This window comes from Sorex araneus, chromosome 2 (assembly GCF_027595985.1).
Source record: "Sorex araneus isolate mSorAra2 chromosome 2, mSorAra2.pri, whole genome shotgun sequence".
Classification (NCBI taxonomy): domain Eukaryota; kingdom Metazoa; phylum Chordata; class Mammalia; order Eulipotyphla; family Soricidae; genus Sorex; species Sorex araneus.
In genome coordinates this window covers 96,356,774-96,372,441 of record NC_073303.1, presented here as the reverse complement: position 1 = coordinate 96,372,441, position 15,668 = coordinate 96,356,774, and the positions used below count along the sequence as shown (strand labels likewise).

The 15,668-nt window shown below is 45.4% G+C and overlaps 1 protein-coding gene across 3 annotated transcripts in view; it reads right to left on the bottom strand.

Moving 5' to 3' along the window:
- The window catches only part of ADCY8 (adenylate cyclase 8), a 245,726-nt gene extending 233,504 nt beyond the window's left edge, over positions 1–12,222 (bottom strand). For all 3 annotated transcript variants that reach the window (XM_004602452.2, XM_055127686.1, XM_055127687.1), the window contains exon 1: positions 11,106–12,222. In XM_004602452.2, coding sequence (XP_004602509.2) covers positions 11,106–12,071 — 966 coding nt within the window. In that variant the 5' untranslated portion in view covers positions 12,072–12,222. The remainder of the gene's footprint in view (positions 1–11,105) is intronic.
- Between the last annotated feature and the right edge of the window lie 3,446 nt (positions 12,223–15,668).

Sequence of the window (15,668 nt, the reverse complement as noted above, 5' to 3'; positions counted from 1 at the left end):
ACATGATGGAAGAGCCCAAGGGAGCGCCCTTGGACTCCAGGCAGCCCACTGAACTAATTCCGGCATGGGACCAGAGACCCCACGGTGCGCTGAAACAGTGGGACCCGGGCATCCCCCAATTCTTTTAACCTGTCTCTCTCTCTCAACTCCTCCCTCCTGAGCACAGCGCAGGATCCGCGGCTTTCCTGAGCGCAAAATGGAGCCGGCGATCCAGCTGAAACAGGACGCTTTCGCGCGCTTGCGGGAGACCCCAGGGGACGGGGGCGACGACCCCCGCCCACAGCAGATAGATATTTAAACCCACCTCCCCCACGTGTGCTTCCCTTTGGAATCGGCTGCGGAGCGAACATGATGGAAGAGCCCAAGGGAGCGCCCTTGGACTCCAGGCAGCCCACTGAACTAATTCCGGCATGGGACCAGAGACCCCACGGTGCGCTGAAACAGTGGGACCCGGGCATCCCCCAATTCTTTTAACCTGTCTCTCTCTCTCAACTCCTCCCTCCTGAGCACAGCGCAGGACTTCTCCATCTTATGAGCACCATAAAAGGGTAAAAGTTTGTAGTGATGTTATTTCTGGTTGTACTTTCCCTGGACTTTATACAGAAACCCAAAACCTAATGTCATCTTAGCATCAGCAATATGTAATGGTTCGCTTTTAATGGGTCGGACTTTTGTGGGAGATCCTAACAAGAATAGTAAGTCTGTTGCTGAAATATTGAAGGCAATCAAAACGGTAGCCATCTCTCTAGACTAAACTAAGCTATATCCCCACGCCAGCTGAGAAGAAATTTTCTTCTTTCTCGGGAAGAAACGCGGCGTGTCGTCAACTACAGTGTGATGTCCATTAAGCAAACAGACCTGGTGGCGTGGGAATGGGATATAAGGGGAAAAATTATGTACATGGAACAGTGGGACGCTGGTGGAATCTCGAGCCGGAGCCGATACCAGCACAAGACCTTCGGTTCCAGAAACTACTTCCAGACACTCTACTAGTCTATCAACTAAGCCAGAGCCCCACGTCTGCTGATGACGGGAAATAACCATCCTTTTCGTTTTTTTTTTCCCTTGTCAGGCAGCGTGGCGATTACTAAACAGGCGTGAACTCGGTGGCGCGGGGCAAGGGGGAAAAAGAAAAGTTATGTAACAAACAGCGGGACTTAATATCTCTATATTCTTAGCAGTGGAGAACTATCAAATGCCTCCTTGGCAATAGGACTGCTTTTCTTTTTTGGGGGAAACCCCAACAACGGTAGTGAGTTGTGTGTTGAAACATGGAATGTAATCGAGATAAGGCATAAACGAAGTGAAACTTATCAAGTACAAGGGTGGGGACTGGGGAGGTGGGAGGGGGCGGCAGGTATACTGGGGGGGTTGGTGATGGAGGATGGGCACTGGTGAAGGGAAGGGTGTTTGAGAATTGTATAACCGACATAATCCTGAGAACTATGTAACCCTCCACATGGTGATTCAATAAAATTAAAAAAAAAAAAAGAAATATTGGTTTATAAGGCCATTATCATACTACACTGACTACATAAGTAGTAATACCTCTCCAGAACAGTCCTTGAGAAGGAATGTTTTCTAATATATTTTAATGCATGTCTAGCAAAACACAGCTTCAAACTTTCTACTCAGAACACTTCAAGGGAAAACTTTTTGTGTGCTTTTGTCTATATGCATCCATTTCTCTTCTTTCACTGATTTCCTATTCCCTATTGATGACTGTGATTTTATGTGGTATTGTTAGGGGAAGGAGACAGTAATGAAATATTTGTTTAAAAGTACAGTACTCAAAATCACCCATGTACTATGTTCTATTCTGGGTGCAATGTATGCAAAGATAAGTAAGAAACAATCCTTGACCTTAAAGGGTTCTACTGTCTGGTGGCCCCATATAAAATCATTTTACATGGGGCCCCCATATATCATTTCTCTGATGAAGTATGTATCAAAGTGCGGGATTAAGTCTCGTCTCTAATTCTGGCCACTTTTTCTGGGTGAGGATGGGTAGCCTGGAGCTTCCAGCTGCGATTTATTTTCTAACCTGGGTCATGGTGAAGATACTACAGCAGCTGATCACTGCAATATTTTCCAACATGCAGTAGATAACTCTGTTTGCCATGTCTTTTGTTGACCAAGCATGATGTTTTGCGTATTTGTGCTTAAGGAACTGACTTAGCTCTTCACCTGGGTCCCTTTATGTTCTTCACAAAGAAGACAATAACTCCTTAAAGAAGCCCATAACAGCTTTGATTTTTCTTTTTCTTCTTTTTTTTTCTTTTTGGGTCATACCTGGCGATGCACAGAGCTTACTTCTGGCTCTGCACTCAGGAACTACTTATGGCAGTGCTCAGGGAACCATATGGGATGCTGAGAATCGAACCTGGGTTGGCCGCATGCAAGGCAAATGCCCTACCCATTATGCTATCACTCCAGTCCCTGATTTTTCTTGTTTAGAGATCTTTAGGTTTGTTACAATACCTGAATGATTACTATTATCCAAATATGTTCTAAGCAACAGAGGCAGTCCCCCCAAACTATTCACCCAGATCACAAACTCCCTTTCAAAACCCATTCAAGTATCAGTCAACACCTTTGACTGTTCAGTATATAGTTGTCCCAGATTTAGGACTCAACAATTTGCAAATATTTGTTAAATAATTGACCTCTCTTCAACATATAATCCTCATTTTTCTAAGGGGCAGCAAAATGGAATATATTTTTTCATTCTCTCTTGCTGATGTCATAGCTATATATCATAATTCTGATCCTTTAAATAAAAGCAGATATCATTGGGGAGGGATCCTGGAGGAATTTCTAAATGAGCAGCTGATGCAGTTTGCAAATGCTCTTTTTGCCCACTTGCTCTTTTCTCTCCTCTTTTTTCTGCCTGCAAAGCAGATGTGAAGTTTTGGAGACACAGCCAATGGCTTTAAGAGTTCAAGAGGGGGGCTGGAGCGATAGCACAGCGGGTAGGGCATTTGCCTTGCACGCAGCCGACCGGGTTCTAATCCCAGCATCCCATATGGTCCCCTGAGCACCGCCAGGGGTAATTCCTGAGTGAAGAGCCAGGAGTAACCCCTGTGCATCGCCGGGTGTGACCCAAAAAAAAAAAAAAAGAGTTCAAGAGGGGCTGGAGTGATAGCATAGAGGGTAGGGCATTTGCCTTGCACGCGGCTGACCCGGGTTCCATTCCCAGCATCCCATATGGTCCCCTGAGCACCACCAGGAGTAATTCCTGAATGCAGAGCCAGGAATGACCCCTGTGCATCGCTGGGTGTGACCCAAAAAGCAAAAAAAAAAAAAAAAAGTCAATAATCTCCTTTAGCCATTCCTAATGGATTGCAGTATAACTTTTTCTTTGACAAACACATATAAATGGGGCACCTATCACTTTACAAAGCAGCCCCTGGGCAAGTTTGTTTATTACAAAGACAAGCCTCAATTTTAGGTTAACCCAAAAGTTAACCTCAAGCAATTGTAATCATTCATTAATCTACATTCTATCTCAGAAAAATAATCCATCTCTCTTTGTCATGGCAGCTCCCTAAATGTTTGAGGGGTCACTTCAAGAGCCTTTCTTGGAGACATCCAGTGCTATTCCTTTTTATCCTTTTTTTTTTTTGGTTCTGCTCTGTTCATTTTTAATTCTACATTTGTTCTTCCAAGATTGTGAGTTAAAAGAAATACTCAAATTTTGATTATGCATTCCTTAATCTTTATTGTTGTTTTCTTACTAAGCAAATGTGTGTATTCAGCATATAACAACAAAAAAAAAAAGAAAGAAAAAAGAGATTCTGAAATGGCCCAGTCAACTGGAAAAACAGCTGACAGAACAAAGATGTTTTGTTTATAAAATAAAGTGGTTAGTGTGAAAATTTTATTGTGGCATACACTTTACATAAAGATGGGAGTTGAAAAAATTCATTCAATTAAAAAACAAAACATGAATATAAATTAGCTAAACAATTAACTCATGTATATAATTGGAATAATTTTCTTTTTCCGATGTAGGAGAATTTTGTGCCTCAGTGAGCTTTGCAACTAGTAACACCCGATAGGCATCTAGGCCAGGAAGTCTGTTGGAAAGGGTAGAAAACTCTTGAAATTAGCTAATGTGCAAGTTATTTAAAATAACCTTGTTAAAATAGCCTTGCTAAATAGAATTTAAGCATCAAAATTGCTTGTATTCCCAATATAGACATAGCAAAAGAAATAAAGAATCTACATACAAACTTATCTAATAACACATTGAGCATCATAATCCCAGTTCATTGGCTGAAAAGGTGATTCCATAGAAACATTCACTGGGAGAATACATTTCTCCCTGTCAGTATGAGGTCTTCAATTTAAAAACTGCCTGGCAACTCAGCCATTAATTAATCAACTCTATATTCTTTCTCTACCCTGCAGGGTTGACTTGGAAAAAACCTTGCAGTGAGAAAAGCTGGAAGCTTTGAAAGTGCTGCTTAAGTGACCTGACTTCTTAAAATAGTCCTTCATAAACAAAACATGATATAATTTGAGTGTGTAAATCCAATTACATTTCCTGGGGAGGCACAGGGTAGACCTTGCTGGCTTCTACCACCATCGTGTCTGAGTGGATAAAGCAGCGTGTCTCTACCCCAGCCCCCAGGAAGTGCTAGAGTGCGAGGGATGAAATTATTAGCACAACACATTCTCTTTTTAACTGAAGTTCAAATATATATAATCAGAAATTTGCTATCTTCAGTGTCTGTTGCCTTGAATTCGAGCCCAGAGAAAGGAAAGAACATACTTCCAAAGCAATATGTCAAGTGAACTGATAAGCTACCCAACTTCATGTTCTGAACCTGCTGCTCTCTCAGAGAATCAATATTGTGCCCATTTGTTGGAACGAGAAGAGGTTTGAAATGAATATTGCAGTGTCTCCTATGTCCTGAAAATAAACATATGTGGGATCAACTCAAACAGACACACTTGTGAGATGCATAAATTAGCATCCGAAAAAATATTTAGACAACACTGAAATGTCACATCAGCATGAATGCAGTAGGTCCTTTGATTACACTTTGCCAGTAGCACTGGATTTGAGAGAAATTAAAAAAACTTTCCTTCAGTGCTTAATTTTACTTATTTGTGAAGAGCTTGTAAAATACCATCAATCACCAGCTTAAAAATAGGACCAGGTGTCCTATTATTAGCTTTCCATAGTAGTAGCTATTTCAGAAGTTGATTAACTTCCTCACTCTTCTCAGTAATTTGATTATGATCTAACCCATTGATGCCAGTCAGAAGACATTACCATTAATGAAGGAAAATAAGGTCACACCTTCATCTTGAAAAGCACATGCAACACAATCATTTTAAACTTTCTCTAAATAAACATACACCAAGCCTATCTTACACATCAGGGCGAAGGTTTCATACGTAGGAATGGTGGTATTTGACTGGTCATTAAAAATGTCCTTTGCAAAACCTATTTTTCATCATATAACACAAAAAAGGAGATATGTGTGTGTGCACAGATAGAAAGAGATGGAAAATTGAGAGAAAAACGTAGAGAGAGAACTGAAAAGAACAGTGAATACTTTTCACTACTCTGAGAATAATATCTCCATATTTTTGGCATTCAGATAAACCTCTTGGGAATGTTGACACTCAATTCTGCTTTTGAAAACCATTTTCTTAGACATACTGGAACATTGTAGTATATTTTTAAAGGTCTATATGACTTTACATAAAAGAAAATGTAAAGATGTGGAATATTTGAGGTTTAAATGTGCACCATAATAAGTGCTTACATTAAATGGAAGCCCAGTGATACTCATTTAGTAGGTACTTTAGTGTTTTATAGTATTTTTTCTGATATCAACTACCAAATTAGAGGGATTTAAATTATAAGTCATTTTTTTGTACATGAAGTAGTTATATTCTTCTTTCTGATTTGAGTTAGCAGGTCTAGTCAAAGAATACACATTATCACTACTATCACTTACTTATGTTCAAATTTTCCAGGTGGGAGAGAGATGCTGATAATCCCATTATCTTAACTTTATCATTGCTGTCAGTAAATGTTTTACTTAAATGACTAGAAGTACAGATTTAAGTAATACACAAAGCCCATTTCCTCTCCCAACTCTCACTATCTTATAACATACACTACTGTCTTACCAAGACAAAGTGTTTGCCTTCCCAAAGGATTTTTCAAAGATGGAATGGTTATATAAAAAGCCCCTTGGTATTTGCCCAGTTTAATAACCATGATATAATTATCATTTTTAGGATATGTGTATGATGGGAAGGAAAATACCTGGGAAATTCAGATCTGACAGAATGACCTTGAGCACTAGCTAACCTATATTTGACTGCCTTTGTTCCCAGATTTAGCTTGGAGAAATTACCTCCCCTCCTGTAAGTAGGTTTATACCCCTCACCAAGAGCTACAAAAGGCAAATTAGCCACTGGCTGTAACATTTTAGAATCTCAAAGAAGGAAGCATAATGCAGCAAATGGCTAAATATTGTTGCCTCTCAGTTTTCTAACAACTAAGTGAATTTCACCATCTTTTCACGTAAGAGCTAGATAATGAATGTGAGGTGAAATTACAATGTATGAAAGGTATATTGTTGTCATCAACATGAAGAAAAGAGTAAAATGCTAATAATTTGCACCACCCTTTAGAAATTTTCTGCCCCACAAGAGACCTTAGCAATATAATATTTTTCCTTGATATTTTATCTAACATGATGCCATTTTGTAATGAATTTTCAAAATAGATAAACTGAACTATGAGGATAAATAAGTTAAGATGCAGGGGGAAGAAAAAGATTTTTGTGTTGAGGAGAGAATCTGGACAAAGATGTCATTGGTTCGAATCATGCACCTGGAGATAATATAGCTTGAAATGGGAGAAGTATTCTAAAAGAAGAATACCTGGGCACTATAGTCACCTATCAATGAGGTCTGTGGGAACATGATCAAAAGGCTGTTTAAAACAATCTTTGAACTTTGGAAGGCCCCTCAGTATTTCTAAATCATTCAGAACTTAGAAAATGTAAGAATTACCTGGGCAGCATTCTCTTCGTTTGGGTGGTCACCCAAACTATGGAGAAGGCAAACAAAGCAAAGAGAGGCAGGAGAGAGAGCTGAAGTGAAAGCATGTACCCAGTATGTGCAAGGCCCTAAATTCAATCCCACACCTGAGTTCAATCCCACACCTCGGGGACACCTCATACTAACAAACGATCCTAAAGCATTTTGCAGACAGTCCTGGTGCCCTCACCCTTTCGCAGTATCATCCGGGGTGGTACTAGTGGCCACTACCAACAGTGCTCACTGTACTCAACTTCCAAACTATGCTGAGAATTATAAAAGTGGCCCTCCCAACTCCCCGTGCCCCAAGTTCCCCTAAGGATGATCCCTACTGAAAAAAAAAAGAAAAAGATAAAAGATTGGAAAAGATAATTGATTTCTTTACTCATGGCTAGAAACCACCTCATGCCTTTGTTGGATTCTCAGGACCCAATTGCAGTCATGTGAGTTAAGTGATCTACCGCTGAGGGCACATCCTGCCTTAGATTTCATCTCAAATGCAGGGGTGATTTAAATGCACACAGCATTTTGTGTCATCGTGCAGGGTACTGCAGAGACCTGCAGCGTGGTCATGAACCTGTCATGCTACAGATAGAGTTTACCGTGGGAGAGCAAGTGGAAAAGCAGATTCTCATAAGCTTGGACTAGGAAGGCAATATTTGGACTCATTTGTTACTTCTAAAAACGGCATTTTTGGAGAGGTGAAAGAGCTGCTGCAGGGGTGTGTTGATGCCACACTCTCATTAAAGCTCCTGGCTTCTTGAAAATGCGAAGTTAAACATGGCCACATTTGTAATGAGGATCAAAATTAATGTAGAGAATGATCGTATTCCACTATTCAGGGTCCTTGATTGATGAGTTTGTGTCCAACTGAGCAAGATCAGAAGCCAGCTACAAAGAACCTACTCCCAGAAGTTCAGTTATTTTTCTCTCATGATTTCCCTTTGGGCTTTTCATTAAATGTTAATTCATCTCCTATGTGGGGTATTTATTATTCTCTTGAGTAGTGAAATAGGTACTTTTCTCTCAAATGCCTGTATGTTTAGGATAACCCCTAAAGGGATTACGAGTAATGGGTAGCACTGGGAGCAAGAATTTTGATCCTGCTCTGACCACTTGTTAGGCTCATTATCTTAGTGTTTTTTTCCCCTGAGGTTTAAAATAAGGTGTTAATTATTCCTGGAAATAAAAATGACGATAGATTCGACCTATTTCTCAGCAATATTTGTATGTATAGGCATTCAGTTACTGATATAAAGGACAGTATAAATGTAAAGAATTATAACTGTGCTTTGACTTCTTCAAAAGGTGTTTAATTATGAAAGATTGTTTTATACACAAATACACATAGATATAATGTATGTGTGTGTAAAGTGGTTTTCATCTGTACAATATCAGGGAAGTGGCTATTTTATAACAATAGCTTTGCGGTGAATAGCCCCTGTTCATTCAATGTCAGCTCAGTGCCTAATAAGTATCTTGTGTTTTACAAGGTGCTGAGGATAGCACAGCAAATACTAGAGGGAATATATTTTTCCCTTTTGTGAGGGTAGTGGAAGAACACAGGAAAAATAAATAAATGAGGTAATTTCAGATAACATGCACTCTGGAGAAAATAAGACCTAACATGCATTAGAGAGTGCCATTTGAACTGAGTGTAGAAAAATGAGTCAGTCATGTGAACATCCTGGAAATTGTTCTTAGTAGCAAGCACAAAGGCTATTTGATAGGAAAAAGCTTAGGGTCAGGGGTTGGGGGGAGGGGGCAGTTAGTTTTCGGCTTTATCCCTCAGTACATAGGGAAGAAGCTTGAACCTCTAGAGGGCGCCAAAGGAAAACATTTAGTAAAGCCACAAAGGGCCTTTCAGCACCTAAAGGAGAGGAGAGCACTCCTGTTCCTTCAGAGTCTGGTAAAAGGTTATTTGACTCACAAAACTTTATTTCACCTACAATTCCTTCCCCATATGGAAGCTGAATGAGCTGGGCTTGAATGTACTAGGGCTGAATTTCACAGTAAAGGAATGTTTATGATGGGGTGGAAGTGGAAAGACATTTTGGAGTTATTTTTAATTATCTCCCATCTGGTAGTATTTGAGTAAAACAAATATGGAGCCAAATTTTACTTTGTGGATTCATTTGGCAAGAAAAGTGTCTCTATACTTAGAACTTTGAAAATATTCACCATTTGCAACTCAAGGATTTATTATTCTAAATACTATTCCAAACTTACTTGACGAAGTCTTTGAGTAATGTGTACTAAAATTTTTTTTCTGCAAATAGGAAAGCTATGGTATCTCGTGAAAACAACTCATAGTGAAAAAAGAAGGGTAAAGAAAGGGAAGGAAAAGAAGATCAATTAGAGGAATGGAAGTGAGGAGAGAAGAAATCTGTTATCTGTTGACAAATAGGTACATAGGAAAACACACACAAAAAAAAGAGAGAGAAAGAAAAGAAGGAGAGCTTGGAAGAGAATGAGACATTTCAGTGCCTACTAGGGTTCACATCTAGAAGAAAGCAGTATTGAAAACACAGATAGATACTTTTGTACAGTCCAGATAGAAACTTTAACCTACGTGGGCATTAAAGCTATACAATTGTTGTGAAAACACTCATTGCATTCATTTTTATTTTTCATTATTGTTTTTAATAAGGGAAAGTTCAACTGGCCAGCTCTTATTCAGCAACTCTCATCTCCTCGTTTCTTGACTGATGATTACAGACATATATTTTATACATTCTTTGCTCTGCCCAAGGAGTCTTCAAACAAAAGCACCATAAAAGCAATCAACCAGAAAAGTAACCTGAGAAAACAGACAGAGCCATGAGAAAAGGGAGAATTCTCAATCAACTAGAAGTCCAGAAGGTGATGGGGAAAAGCACGTTACCAGTGCTGTGACTATAAAATCATGAGCAATTTTTGGATGAGCTGTGCCTGTTAATTCTAAGCGCCATCTATGAAGTCAACCACCGGAACCAGCTTTTAAGCTTCACTAAAACCAAAGTGTCACAGAGGCAGGTACCAGACACCCAATATATAATATACCAGATGAGCAACTTTCATTGGTGTTCTTTGGGGAATAGGCTTGCTCTTTCCCATTTATTTGGGAAACAAAGACAATTCTCTATTTTTTATTGAGAAGTCACCCTCCCCAATCATTCTCCTGTTACCTATTATGTATGTGGCAAAGAAAGTGCCAGATCACTTATTCTCTCTTGATTTTTATGAATTTAAACAACAGAGTAATTGTCTACCTTCTCATTCATAGACAATGGTGATTTTGTTCACATAAACACAGGCATATTTAATGTGGGGGGAGATAGACCTCAAGAGGGGAGGGAGATAGAACCCTGAAGGATTCAGATCCACCTAAATATTTCATCCACATCAAACTGTCCTTTTGCAATTAAACAAAAACTCTCATTCTCTGCCAAAGACACTTCCTTGATACCACCCACACCCCCAATTCTAGTTGATTTATTCCAAGCACTAGGTATGGATCCCATAATAAGAGAAGAAATAATCTGATCTCCCAAACAGTAATGATTCACCCAATAAAGCACATGTCACGAAATTATCTGAAGAACTGGGTAACACATGTAAAATACCCAGCATTGGTAATGCTCATGTGCAATTCCCTTTGAGAATTGATAATTGGCTACAGAGAGAACTACAGATTCCCAAGTGTGAATCTCTGGGTCCCTTACCGTGTAGTGACTCATCGGAATAATACTGTTAAGGAATGGGGCTGTAAGGTGGGGTGCTTCTGCTGCCCTCCTGCCTCCAGTTCCAGAGACTGCAGACTCTTGGAGGGACTCAAGCAGAGAGAAACCCGTATCTGAGTTGATGTCAAGACAAACGTGATCCACGGAATCAGAGTGGAAGGGTAGAGTTGGGAGAAACTTTAGAGGTCATTTCATGCCAAGTGCGCTAAGAGAGAGACGCCCCTAGGCAGAGCTGCCTCGGAGGGAGATTTGCCCCCCAAGAACTCGGGAGGAGGAAGGAGGGAAGGGTGCAAGATGGGCGGGTGTTACCTGGTTGATGGAAATGACCGCCAGCCTGGGGATGACCACCTGGAGGATCACCTGCAGCAGTGAGGTGACTAGGCCTGCCACGATGGCCCAAGTGAGAGGCAGCGGCAGCATGCTGTAGGTGGCAAAGAGTGCGAAGAGCACGTAGCCAATGCCGTCGCCCAGGAGCCCGTAGCCGAGGCCTGCCGCCAAGATCTGGGTGGTCATGGCCGCCCAGGTGACCACGCCGCTATACTGCAGGTAAGTGTGCGAGGTGGTGTCCTTCCTGACCACCACTAGGGCGCAGATCACCACTTCGATGCCGGTAAAGAAGCCCAGCAGGATGCCCTTGAGCGGGTCCATGGGAGTCGAGGCCAGACTCAAGTGCAGAACCAAGAGGGTGAGTTTAGTCAGCACGTCCAGCACGTTCATCACCACCTCGGATTTGCGCCTCTGCCCCAGGAAATACCGCTGGTAGAGGCGCTCCAGATCCCGGGACTTGAAGGAGTTGCGCAGGGTGGGGAAAATGACACCTCGGTAGCTATAGCCCCCGCTAAGGAAGAAATCCGAGTTGCTGGGGGCGCAATCGAGGTGCAAGAAGCCGAGGTCGCCCCCACCCCCGCTGCCGCTGCCGCTACCGCTGCAGCTGCCGCTGCGTTCCGGGAAGACTTTGGTGCCTCCGCTGCTGTGCGCTCGCTCTCCGGGGCCCAGCGCATACAGGGGCAGCGGCGAGTCGCCGGACAGCGGCGGCGCGTGGTGGTTGGGGCCGCCGCCTGCAGCGTCCAAGGCTTTGCCCGAGCCTCCGCTCGCGCCCGCGCTGCTGCCTCGGTGCCCATGAATGAAACGCTGCTCGGTGATGTGCCGCACCGCCGTCTGCCACAGCAGCCGCTGCGACCGCGAGCCGCTCCCGCCGTCGCCGGCCGGGGGCGTCGGGTGGATGGTGTAGAGTTCCTCGCTGCCGCTAAGACAGCGCACATCGGAGAGCTCCATGGCGCCGGGCCGCAGCGAGGGAGGCGCAGAACCTGCGGGAGTCAGCGGCGGGAAGGGGGCGGAGGGGTGCGGGGGGCGGGGTGGCTGCTCCTAAAGACCCAAAGGCGGCCTGGTAGGAGCTGGCTGGCGAGCTCTTCTCTGCCCGGCTTCCAGGTTGCAGGAAACCCGGGGCGGGAGGCCCGCGCTCATCAGGTCATAGTGCGCCCTGGGGCAAAGGCTTGCAGGCAGCTGGCAGCCGACCCCCGCGTCCTTGCGCGCCTCCCTCCGGTCCACCGGCGGAGCTTGGGTGCGCGGCCGCGGTGGCGATTTGCCTGCGGACACCTCGGCGCTCGGAGCCACGCAGCCCCCCTTCCCCCGGGCACCGGCTCGCTTCCCTCCACCCCCCCACCCCCCACCCCCTTCTGGCGCTCAGCGTCTTGGCGCAGCCTTTGCTCTCCAAGAGGCGCCCGGGAGCCTGGGCGCGGTGCTCCTGCTGCGCGTCGGGCGGCTCCTGGCTGCGGCACTGGGCTCGGGACGCCCACGGCTCGGCGTCGGCGCGGGGCGGGGGCGGCTGGCCACGGGTGACCGCGGCGCAGACCGGTGAGAAGTTAGACGCTGTGGCTGGAACCGAGCCCTTCGGAGAACTCCATTGCGCCGGGATGGGGAGCAGGGGCGGAGCTGGGGGCGGGAGCAGCGAAAGGGGAGGAGTGGGGATGGGGAGGGGGGGGGACCAGTGAGGTGGCCGGGTGGCCCGCGGGAGGGTTGAAGAGGTGGCAGCCTGGGCACTAAGGAGGCATCAAACAGTTAATTGGCAGGAAGGGGTGCGCGGAGGCTGCCTAATCTGCTCCGTTCTGGCTGAGCTCCCTTCCTGAGCCGGGACTGAACAGCCGGACGCTGAGTCTGGCCCGACGCAGCCCCCCGGGGAAGCAAGACCGCCTCCAGGTCCGGGTCGCGGCTCTCAGACAAGGTCAGCCCTTCCAGCTGTGAATCCGGTGGGTCGCAGCCCAGTTCCCCTCCCGTCACTTTACTCCTTGGAGCCCATTTGGTCCGGAGCTTGGGAAGAGCGAGAGGCAGAGCGAGAAAAAGTGGGAAGGGCCCCCAAAGGCAACAGCTCAGAACCCAGAGGCTACTGTGCCGATCCAGGGGCAAAACAAACAAACACCCCCCCACCAAAAAAAAAAAAAAACCTCAAACAAAACAACAACTACAGCGAAACATCACCCAAAAACTCAAAGCTTAGTGGGTGCAGCCAAACATCACCCAAAAACACAACTCAAAGCTTAGTGGGTGCAGCGGGGGTCGGGGCAGGAAGGATTGCCAGTAAGTGAGGTCCGGGGTGGCTGAGAAGTCGGCCGAGGAGCCACGCGTGCCGCCCTAGCGCTCTGAAGCGCGCTGCGGGCGACGGGCAGGAATTTGGAGACCAGATAGGTGAGACACCCGTGGCGACTTCATCTCGGCCTCTCGCCAAAACACCTCCCCCGGAACTGGAGGTGGGATGGGCCTGGTGGCAGGACCTGACACACAGATCTAGCCGGGACGCCCCAGTTCTGGGAGGTAGCGGGTAGGCAGAGCCCCGGGCGTGAGAAAGGCAGGCTGCAGGCTGGGTCGAGTCCGGGGTCGGTCCCCCGCACCACCCCCCAGCGCGCCAGCTGCCAGCGGAGTAGCTCTGGCGGTTCCCGCTGCTGTTCTTTTCTCAGGCGCGGGTGCTGGTCTTCTGCAGATGCCGAGACAAGACTCCTAGGCCGCTTTGCCCATGGTCTCGGAGAGTCCAGCGCGATGCACTTGATTCTCCTTTTTTACCCCTTTCACCCTAGGTTTTTTGGCTTTTGCAAAGCCAACTTTGCGGCTAGACGCAAAATACCCACGGTAGCAGCAATTATTACAGAGGCAGGAAGCTTCCTGCCGGTGTTTGGACTTTGCCCATGCAAAAGATGGGAAGGCGCGAGTCACTAAAATGGGCACGCCGGCCCCCCTCCCCATCCCAATTTCCCACCCTCAGCGTTTTGCACAATTTCTTGGGCTTATAGTAGGGGTCAAAAAAAAATGAGAATGCTTTAAAAGGCATTTCCAGCCGCTGGTTGGAGCCTGGTTTTCCCGCCCTTCTGGTTCTGCCGAACCACTCGGTTCGGCAGAGTGATTTCTGCCCAAACGGCTGGCGACGCTCTGGAGGCACGTAGGTGCGACGTGGTGTGCGCGTGCAGCACAGCCAGCGGTCAGCCGGGAGGAGCAGGGGCGCCAGGTGCGGTGTCCGCAGGCCCAGACCCGGGCTGCAGGTGGCGGAGCCGAGGTGGCCGCCACTTCCGCCTCGGTGAATGCGGCTGCAGCCAGGATCCCAGGCCTTGAACACAGTCAGCTGATGGCCAGTGACGTCAGGCCCCGGGCGCTTTCGCTTCTCATCCCAAAGGAAGCCCAGAAGCCCGCCTGGCTTCCCTCCGCCGCTCCCCAGCGAGCAATTTTCCTGGCTCTGCGGAGAAAAAACTTCGGCCTGACCCGAGCTAGAATAGCTTTCGTTTCTCCTTCTCCAACCCCACACCGCATCCCTACATGGCAACTTCAGGGTTACTTGTGTTCCCCAAACAGGAGATTTTATTCTTTCCCCTTTAAATTCTTTCTTTTTTTACTCTCTCAGATTTTGGGTTAAAGCCAGAATCAACGGGTCAACTGCCTTATACAGAGAGTACCAGAAAAAAAAAAAGCTTCTAACATTTCCCCCTAATTACTGAAGAGTAAGTTTGGGGACGTGACACTCTCTGAAAAAAGACTCTTTTAAAAGATGCAATCCAGGACATCTGGAGTTGTTTTCTACCATTCCGCAAGAGAGGCAGACGAAGGAGCGAAACACTCAATTCTGAATAGAACGGAGGCCAAGTAGTTTTAACTCATTATGTAGAGGAATTAATTTGTTAACTGTTAACATCTCCCCGAGTAGCTCCTCTTTTCCCAAGGACTAGACTCAATGGTCAAGAATATGAACACACAATGCTTCAGTTAGCTAGACTTTAAAGAATAATCCAGGGACATGAAGACGTGAGAAAGAATCACTTCTTACAGTCAGCTCTCCAGAAACTGCAGGGAAGGTAATAATCATCTTGACTTGAGCTGGGAGTCCAGACTGGGCAGAGAACTCCTTAGAGAAGAGGCTGGGTTCCCTCGGATCATAGGTCAGGATGTCTGGGGAGCTTTGTCCTTTCTTTGCTGTCATGTCCAAGTCATCTGTTCTAATGATCAGATTAGTAAACTTGGCAATGGAGGATGTCTCTTTATTTTCTGAATTTCTTCTCCTTGGGAGCCTGGCAATTTAGCCTAAATAAATGGCAGGGTGAATGCAGATGGAACTTTCCTATGAAAATCTTCCTCCTGGACATATCCGAAGATGATTTATTCAACAGGGAAAGGAGATGTGCCAAGAAAGGGAGATTGGACCAATCAGATAAAATGACTCAGGCTGATGAATGAACATAGCTTGCTCCAAAAGGAAATCCAAAGAATTTCAGCAATTCCGAGATTTTGAAACTAACATGTGAAGAAGATGGGTAAACTGCTACCAATGTTTCTTTGCTATAATTTGTTAGGATAGGTTGCTTTAAAATAAAAGGATGGATGGAACAACTAGATTCA